The 10,018-nt window shown below is 39.0% G+C and overlaps 1 protein-coding gene across 1 annotated transcript; it reads left to right on the forward strand.

Annotated features, from left to right (window-relative positions):
* Positions 1-384: 384 nt before the first annotated feature.
* helt (helt bHLH transcription factor) lies at positions 385-2,630 on the forward strand (the record flags this gene model as incomplete). The annotated part of the gene is made up of 4 exons (XM_079159688.1): positions 385-984; positions 1,546-1,650; positions 1,798-1,894; positions 2,155-2,630. Exons 1-4 carry the CDS (start codon positions 958-960, stop codon positions 2,628-2,630), a joined length of 705 nt encoding a protein of 234 aa, XP_079015814.1. The 5' UTR covers positions 385-957.
* Positions 2,631-10,018: the final 7,388 nt, after the last annotated feature.

Below are 10,018 nucleotides of genomic sequence, written 5' to 3' on the forward strand. Positions count from 1 at the left end.
GGTGACGGGGAATAATGCGCGTTCACACCAGCTGCATTCTTCTTTATTTCTCCCCTTCTTTCACAGCATTATTAAAATTTAGGCCAATGAAACTATTCATTCGACTGAATAGACATTTTCTTATAGGATAATAGGATACAAATTGAGCCTCTCCAAAGAGTCTCCAGTGGTGGGTAACCCTCGTGTGCCAGAGGCTGCTGGAGACGCTGGCCTTGACGCAGACGACGCTCGTGTGCCAGGGCTAATCACACACCTGCCGAGGAGTCCAACAAAATGAAGAATGTAAACAAAAAGCTTGCCGTCCCTCATAAAAGATGGACGTGTCACCAAGTCGTGTGAGAAACGCCGAGAACAAACGGGGGGACTCCGTCTCCAAAAGATCTCCCCTGAACTTGGCGGAACAGCCTATTAAAGGCTTACTTAATTACTCTAATGACACTGGACAGGCCTTAAAACTCGGACCGGGCTTGGATGAGAGTTAAGATCGCTTGCTGGGATTTGTAAACAGGCGATCGTGTGAGAAACGCGAGTTGGAAGAAAGAGGGTTTCTTTGTTTTCAGTGCGCACAGTGCGCCCCGCCGGATCAGGCGATCGCAACGCTCGCCTCTTATTTCCCGCCTGGGTTGTTACTATGCAAATAATATTCCAAAAGTAATCACGTGTCTTTTGAACAGCCACGTGGATTAACAAAGCAGGTTTGCCCCCCTGCTAGCCCATGGCTTTAGATTTTTACTATTTCTTTAACTGATCCTAAATGCACACATTTACCCAATGCATGGCTCTAATCCCATGGAATAATTTACACCATGAATGCCAGAGTCCCTTGGATGATCCCTTTATAAGTACCAGCTTTCCACCACACACCTCAGTCTGCCTCATCTTCTGCCAGAGCAACACTGGTCTACTTCTCTTCGCTGCTGATCCGGTTTTTTAAAGAAAATTGTCAGACAATCGTCGATGGCATCTAAAATGAAAGACAGAAAGGTACGCGCTCCATGTGCGCTCTGCATTACGAGGACTGAACTTTTTTGGCAACGCTGCTTCTTTAACACTTTTGAGTCACTTTATGGGACTTTGTATTTCAGCATTTACAGCGAATATTCTTCGGCTACAACTTGGAGTAATTTTCCTGCTAGTGGAGGGGAAATATATTGTCCACCACCTCTGTGGCACGCGTTACAGAATAACTATGGCGCACTACTGGTCTGAAATAGCCTATCAGACAGTTACTGAATATTTTGGCAACTTTAATGGAATCAATTTGGTGACAAACACTTATACATATCTAAATGTACTAAAAGATATTTCAAATATTTCCAATAAGGCATCACAGTTTGTAGAAACAGCTCGGCGCGCAGATGTCCGTCGCGCGCTCTGGAGCAGCACAGCGCGCAGCGCGCAAAAATAATCCAAATATTGAATCGCTGCATTTCTCTTTACTTATACCTTCCTGGGTGTTTTATGTTCGTGTTTCTGATTGACAAAATAGCTGTGAATGAGGTGTATTACTTTTTCTCATGTTTTCTCTCTCCCTTGTTTTCTCAGAGAACTCCCATCTCTCACAAAGTCATAGAGAAACGAAGACGGGACCGCATTAATCGCTGCCTCAACGAATTAGGAAAAACTGTACCAATGGCCCTGGCAAAACAGGTATTGTAAAATGTTTATTTCATGTTATGTTAGAACTCGTATTTATTCCACACTATTGATTGTTTAGCAAGGAAATGTTTATCACACAATGTTTGTCGAATAATCATGTAAACATTTTCTAATATTGGAATTTTTTATATTCGGTAGAACTCTGGAAAACTGGAGAAAGCTGAAATCTTGGAAATGACAGTTCAGTACCTGCGAGCGCTGCACTCAGCAGATTTCCCCCGTGGGAGAGAAAAGGGTGAGTCAACTTTTAACAGAGCTCCGACACTTTACGCATCTCAACCCCACGTTTCTGTGAATAGACTGTGTACACACGTTTACAATTCTGATTAGGTAAAACTATGAGTTATTTGTGTATTTATGTAACTTTTGGTTTAAACTTATATGGTTACATTTTGTTGCGACTCCATCTTTACGCACAAAAACTATGCGTCATACATGTTGATCATTTCATGTCAGCGGGGTTGTAATCGCAGATGCTTATTTGATTCATTCCAGGTGAACTACTGGCTGAGTTTGCAAACTACTTCCACTACGGATACCACGAGTGTATGAAGAACCTTGTGCACTACCTGACCACAGAGGACAGGGCTGAAACCAAAGACATTAAGTACGCACGGATCCTCGCCTTCTTACAGTCTAAATCTCGTGTGGTCACTGAGCCTATGTTCGGCTCAGTTGCCTCGATGTCAGAGCCGTCTGACTACCTCAGCCAGCTGCACTCCTCTCCGGAGCACCAAAGCCACAGTCCGTCTGACTCCGTGTACCAGCAGAGTCCACCGGGACACTTCACCTGGCACAGCTCGACCCGCAGCCCGGGCATCTCGTACCCGACAGTGCCCCTCTCTGCGCACACACAGCAGCACGGTGGATACCTATCACCGGTGCAGGGACTCGATCACCACTATTTCAACTTCATCGGTCACACGCACGCAAACACTTTTAGTTTGCACAGTGCGCAACACGCGATGTAAATAGTTTTGCTATCTTTTGCGTTTGTTTTTATTTATATATTTGTGAATGATGGAAATAGACCTTGTACATGTTGTGAATAAATATTTCTGACTAAAATTCAAATTGTTTTGTGATCATTTACACTAAGTTTTCAGTGTTTAGGTGACGTTCCTGAAGATATTAAGTGCCAAGAAAAGCAATGCAAAAGTTGAAAAGAGAGAGAAAATATTTCTCAGTGCAACTTTGTGAAAGATGTTCAATCTTCAGTGAATTCAGTTTAAATCTCCTGTGAATCATTGGTGATATTGTGATTTTGCCTTATAAATTGAGTAGAAATATACATTAAACAAACTAACATCTAAATAACAGCGTACATATCTTTTTATGAAACTAAAATAAATTAGGACTGTTTTTCATTGTAAAAGAAATATTTAGAACAAGGCAGGCTGGGCTCAAACTACATAAAGATGCGACTATTTTTGGTGCACTAGGCCTTCAGTCTTCAGTCTCATCCACAGACTTGTTTATGGGCTGATCTGAGGGTTTAATGTGTCACAGCATCGGTTTCCAGGGGGCAGACATGAGCCTGATTCCCAATGGGCCACCCGCTCCTGACTTAAACAGACCTGCAGTTAACAAAACCATTGACTCACCCAACACTCCCCCTTCCTTAACATTCAAATCTGTGATTGAATACAAAAACAGTTTTTGACCTAATGAGGGAAAACAAGTCAATAAAGATTTCCATACAAGACACACAGTTTTTTATGTGTTTTGCATGAAAAATTGCATAGATAGGATCTCAAAGAGTGTCAAAACAAGATAAAAGTTCTCCTCCTTCTGAACTTTAGACACGTTTGACTATTTCCATCTGTTTAGAGAAATTAAGTTCATCAGGAGTAAAGAGGGATGTTATGCAGGGAAGACAGAGCCACCTCACCGTAAATGTGGTACTTCTTTATGTAAAATATGATGTTTAGTCATTCAAACATCTGAAACTAGAGAGCAGCCTTACATTAAATCAGGCGAGATCTGTGAAGCCTTTTAAACACCATATTGGTAAAGTTACTGATAGGAAGGTCTCTCTGCCTTCAACAGAATAAACCAAGCTGCTATATGTGACGACAGAGTCTCAATACATGCATTGAACTACTTCCAGGCTCCTTCTGTCTTTCTTTAAGTAAGTTGTATGGCGTTGAATTGTACAAAGGAGAAGTTAAAAAAGGGGGGAAAAACTGCTTGTTGTGTTGTTTTTTTTTAACCAAGGAGCCCCATTGTGGTGCATCTGAAAGGAGAACGATTTCTGCGTCTCTTGGGCTTCATCCTTGAGTGATTGCGAAGAAAAATAATCAACACCATGAAATCAAAGTTTTTCTCTAAGAGGAGTTCAAGAAAACACTTCTCGGTTTTCCTTCAGAGGTAAATAAATCATTACACATACCTCTCTTTTGTGTCAACTTAGGTGATAATACTGTTCCTTATAAGACAACAAGCAAGTTGTAGGTGTCCTCATGTGGCCGTTGACACGTATGGACAGATATGATGGACAGAAGAATCGCTTCTGGGTGGATGGGTACAGATGCATGGATAAGCCCACATTAATCGCCTGGATGGTTGGATAAACTCACATTAACCAGCCCCTGACCAAAAAGACAAGCAGCAAGAGAGCAAATGAAAGAAATGAAAGACAAGTGTCCACGCAGATGGAAAAGTGACAATACAATAAAAGAGAAAAGGCTTTGAGGGAACACTTGGATCCCTACAGCTCCAATATTGGTTTAAATCCTGACTCTAAACATGGAAAAAAAAGACTGATGTTCAGCCAGATGAGAAAGATTAAACTGCAGCACATCACATGAATAATAATAAAATGAGCACGGATAAAAAGGAAAAAGGACTTCAAACTATTTATTGTCATGTAAACTGAGCCGCAGTGGTAAAGCCTCACTTTGAGAATGTTTATCTTTCGCATTAACATCACATGCTGAACATTAACAATCCGCTCTTTAGAAAAATTATTCATCACTGAAATGTCAAAGGAAAACGTAATTCACACTCTGAGTCTATATAAAAACTGTGATGAGGAAGTTTCATCACGTGTGGAAAGACGGACAATGATGGGAATAAGTCCAAGACATTATTGCTTTTAGATGTTTGTAACTTATTACATTTTTTTAATCAATAAACCAAAACAAAAAAACAACATTAAATAAGTTTTAAAAATGTGTTTCAAAAACTATTTTCAGAAGCCTCATGTTTCCAGTTACAAACACATCTATATAGTTTTTTTGACAATAAACTGTTGTTATTGGTTGATGTATTTATTTGTTGTTATAGTGCAATAACTATATTTAATGCTGCACTTCTATCTGTAGACACAAGACACTTTATACCCAACGTCAAATTGTGTTCCCTTTCGTGAAATATTTACATTTGATTTCTTATTACAACTTCCACTTCTTATTTGTGACTACTTCTGTCTCAAATCACTTTATGTTAGCGTATAAAGTATTTCATATCTGTTACTCATTTGTATACAGAAGATGCTCATAATGTATATTTATTGTTCTTGTATTTCTGCTGCTAGCTGTTATAACACACAATAATTATAATATAATAATAATGAACACAGGTTCTAAAGACGCATTTCAAGAAAGAGAAAGGAAAAAAGATATATTGAATGCATAATTAATTTTGGCTTAGTGAGATATTGCTTTGAAATGTTTCGAGCAAGTGCAACATGAGATTAATATTTAATATGGAATAATATTTTTTCTTTAATCTGAAAGTAAGTCCAGAACTTTATTGTTAATCTGGTTTCACATGTAGCAAGAAACAGTGATGGAAAGTAACTGTATACATTTACTCAAGTACAATTATGAAGTACGTATTGTTTTCATTTTAAGGACTACACATTTCAGAAGGAAAGTATTGTATTGTTATTCCACTAAATGTATCTGAAAGTTAAAGGTACTAGTTTATTTTGCAGATTAAGACTTTACAAACAAAACATATCAATTTATACAATGATGCACTTTTAGTTTCCTCTATGTTGTGATTCAGTTATCTCTCATCCAAAGGATCCCCACAAATAATCTAAGGGGTCACTGGAGAAAAATCTTTATTCCAAGTCATGTTTGCTTGTAAATTGAGTCCCTAAAGTTTTAACAAGTGAAATGAGTAAATGTAGAGAGCTATTTAGTTTGTTTCAAGTACTTCCTAAAAATCAGCTTTCATCGTTCTTCATATGCAAAGTGTCTCTGTCTTGTTTCAAGACAGAGACACTCACTCTGGAAAATGTTTGAAACAAATTGATATCCGTTGCAAACAGATTGAAATTCTCACTGTACCTGCAGATTTATTTCCTGTTTTAAGAAAAACGTTTTTGACACTCAAGTACAGACTTTATTTGACAAAATGGAGATTTTAAAACAGTGATGATGAATTGGATGGAAAAGGAAAACACAAATTATTATTATATTTTTCGGATACTTTTTCAAACAATAGTTTTTTCCTTTTTAAGACTGGATATTTTCACCTCTTCAGGCTTCTAAAAATCCTTAAAATGTAACAATTTGAGAAGGAAGATTGCTCATTACTCAGGTCTACATGGCCAAGACTTTAAACTATTCATTTAAAAGGAATAGTTTAGACATTTTGAGAAATACGCTTATTCGCTTTCTTGCCGAGACTCAGATGAGAAGTTGGATGTCTGTCCAATAGATATGAGGCTACAGCCAGCAGCTGATCGGCTCAGCTCAAAGACTGGAAACAGGGGACGCAGCTGCCTGGGTCTGTCCAAAAGTGTCAAGATCTGCCACTTCTAAAGATCACAAATGAACACGGTATATCTTGTTTGTTCTTTTCGTACAGTAACCTTTTGTAAATAGTCTGACACAAAACCCAGAACCCCCCATAAAGCAGTTAATTATGATCTTTACACTTTGGTTCTTGTACAGATTGAATAAACGAGACATTAAGAGTTTGTCAAATGGGTTGCTAGGCAGAACTGTTACATTTGGACAGAGCCAAACTGCTGCTTCACCCTGCTTCCAGCTAAGCTAACCACCTATACTGGCTGCAGCTTTAATGGGCAGCCATGAGAGTGGCATCGATTACTCTCATATATCTCTCATATATTTCCCCAAATGTCAAACTATCAACTTTAAGGGGTCACAAGAGCAAATAGTTGCCTATATATTGTCACCAAAAGAGGAACCCACACATACGTGCCCTATAAGTGTCTGAGAGCTCCTGTTTTGATCTTTGTACCCGCATGAGCACTGAAGTCAGGCTTAGACGGTTAGCTAAGCTTCTGAGAGTGCAACAACAAAGCTCCTTTCGTTTACCATGCTGTAGTGTGTTTGTGTTGCCTGTTTGTGTGTGTGTGTGTGTGTGTGTGTGTGTGTGCACACGTGTGCGTGGGAGGGGTACAGTCGAACTTTGGGAGAAAAGCCAAAGAAGAAGTACACAAGCTGTAAGAGGGGGGGGGGGGGGACAGAAAAAGAGAGTGAGAGAAAAAGAAACAGCGAGAGATAGAGGGAGTGTTAAAAAAGGGATGAAGATCATTCCCACAACAGATACCACTATCTCACAGGGTTTAAAGGGCCCCCTGTACACCCCCCCCCCCCCCCCACCCCACCCCCCCTACTCCTACCCCCCCCCCCTTCTCTTACCAATAATGCCAAAACTTGGCAGCCAACCCAGAGCACATGAGCAACAGTTTCCCATCAGAGAGAGGCAGCCATCCTACTGCCTTGGCACCAGCGATGTCTGAAGAAAGACTGGCACTGTAAGAAGAGAGCAGACATGAATGGAGTCTGTTAGGAGAAAAGAAAACAGCACATATCTCTGCCTTTTGATTGTCTGGGAGTGATTCTGGGGAGAGCACATCACTTAGCGGTAACAAAGTGTAAAAAAGTGACAATATTTGATTTTATCCTGAATGTTTTTCATATAGAAAGGAATGTTTCTAGATATAAACAGAAAAGAAAAAAGAAAAAATATATATATATCATAAAGTTTAAGACAATGTTCTTTGTTTTTTGCTGATGCAGGCACGAACAAATTATGTTAGATCAAAGATATCAGATATGAAATCTAATTAAGTTGCTTTTTCAGTCTTCTCTGCCCCCGCCACGGGATAAGGGCTTCACCTTTTTTGCACTTGGCACAACCCTCTATGGGCTCAACAGCAATGCCACCAGATTATGCAAATCCTTGGCGATGTCCCATTCAATACCTCCATTTAGAACGGAGATATTTGAGCCAAAAATGAATAGAGCAGTGTTTTAAAAGGGCAAGAGCAGGAGAAGGGTCAAAGACATCTCCGATATAAATGAAAACATAATGAATACTGTACAAAATATCCCACTGTGGCTTATCATTTCAGTTACACCCTGGCTTTCCTCGCTCTTTGTCTTCTTCTGTTGTTTTGTTAAGTTTCTCTCATGTAAAACACGGCCGCCGCCGCCGCCGCCGCCGCCGCAGACTATCTGAGAAATATGGAGACAGGGAGAGCAGCATGGGAACGGTCCAACAAGCGTGCAGCAACACACTATAGAAGAGAGTTAAAGAAACAAAAAAACAACAACAAACAAAAAGAAACAAACGGGCACCAAACTCTTTGTTATTCATGGGAAAAAAGAGCAAGCTTGTTAACTTGCACAATTAAGGCATCATTTGCCAAAAGAAAGTGCAGTTCTTTGTTTTTGGGGGACAAAAGGTTGAGAGTGTGTTTTAGATATGGTGCTGTGAGTTCCATGAGGGTGGGTTTGGTTATCTGGTGTGCCACAACAAGGGACACTTTTGTCACGAGCACAGACAGTGTGACATCGGAAAGTGCTCGAGATAAATCAGGTAATTTGCATGGTAGTTAGACAAAGAGCGCCATACATTCCAGTTCCTGTGTGCATTTATAAAGGGAGTAAGTGTAAAGAGGAGGCAAATATAACAATAACACCATGTGAGTAATTTCACAAGACGTCTGCAATAGGGTGGCATAATTTATGATTTAAGGCCTTTTTTGTTAAAGACTAATGGCATTAAGTTGGACAACATCAATAAATTATTCATATTTAGAAGGCTATGTTAAATTAAAGAGGCCGTAGAAGAAGAATCAACAGCAGAGATGCAGTTTCTCAGTTTCTTGCAACATTCTGACACTGTTATCTTTAATAACGGTCATGTGACTTTAAAAATATAAATAACACATTACCTTATCGTTTTCTGTATCAGTATCGGAATGAGACTTCATTCACCAAGTAAGACGAATGTGTTTTGGTGCAGGTGTCAAAATGCCACATTTACTGGGGGCACAAGGATTTACAAAACACTATAAATATAAATCATATACTATTACAACCAACTTTTCAAAATGTTCCCTGCATACAATGTTTCATCTTAACAAATGTTTTATTTCCATTTTCAGTACAAAGCAGCACATTCTGTACTCTTTATAACTCATTTTCTTAATGTTGATGGATACTAATTGTAAAAGACAATCTACAGTTTATCTTATCAATGGCAAAAAGTAACTAAATACATTTGATCGAATACTTAAAGTACAGTTTTTGAGGTACTTTTGTGCTACTTTGACCTCGGAATTCTGTAGGGAAATATTAAAGATTTTAGTATAAATTCACATTTATTTGTCAGCTAAAATGACCTCACAGGGTAAAAAATGTCACAAAACATTTGATCTTTTAAAATATGACGTCTTGTAAACATTAAACCCACCCAACAGAGTATAACGCTGTTACATTAGCTTCACCTTGATGAGTTGAGCATCAACACTTTTACTTTAGTTAAGATAGTAAAACAAAGACGAAAGCAGAGACCAGATAGATCAGATAAAACCAAAACTATCTGGCTGGATACAACCAGAGTACAATATGCTTCTTTGTAATTTGGGTGAACTGTGCTTTTAAAATAAATAACAACGGTTCATTACAACAGTCTCTACATTCTTGATCAAACATAAAGTGAAATCTTGCAGGACATTTTTAGAAGCAGAGCTTTTATCTTTGCTTCACAATGGAAATAATTCAATTATCTCGTTGTGTTGTTAACTGCTCCTGTGTCTATCGTCACTTCACTTTTTATTTCCCTGCGACACACACTTAACTCGCCTCTTTCACCTCTATTCTGCAAATAGAGCTCAAGATCTCCAGCAGCACTGGAATTCCCATCTTGGGATTCAATGAGGAGAGCCGTCCTTTCAGCTTCAATCACTCTCGTGCTTGTGAGGCTGCATTCACGTGTGAAGCTTTCTTTGAGAAAGCCTTTAGGTTGTACTGAGGCAGGTTTATTCTTGCCAGAAATCTTTCTCAAACATAACGCTTCAGTGGCAAACAGAGAATATGAAAACCGACAACGTGAATCAGAAGAATGCAACATGAACCTCTTT

This window comes from Pholis gunnellus (assembly GCF_910591455.1).
Source record: "Pholis gunnellus genome assembly, chromosome: 5".
In the NCBI taxonomy this organism is placed as follows: domain Eukaryota; kingdom Metazoa; phylum Chordata; class Actinopteri; order Perciformes; family Pholidae; genus Pholis; species Pholis gunnellus.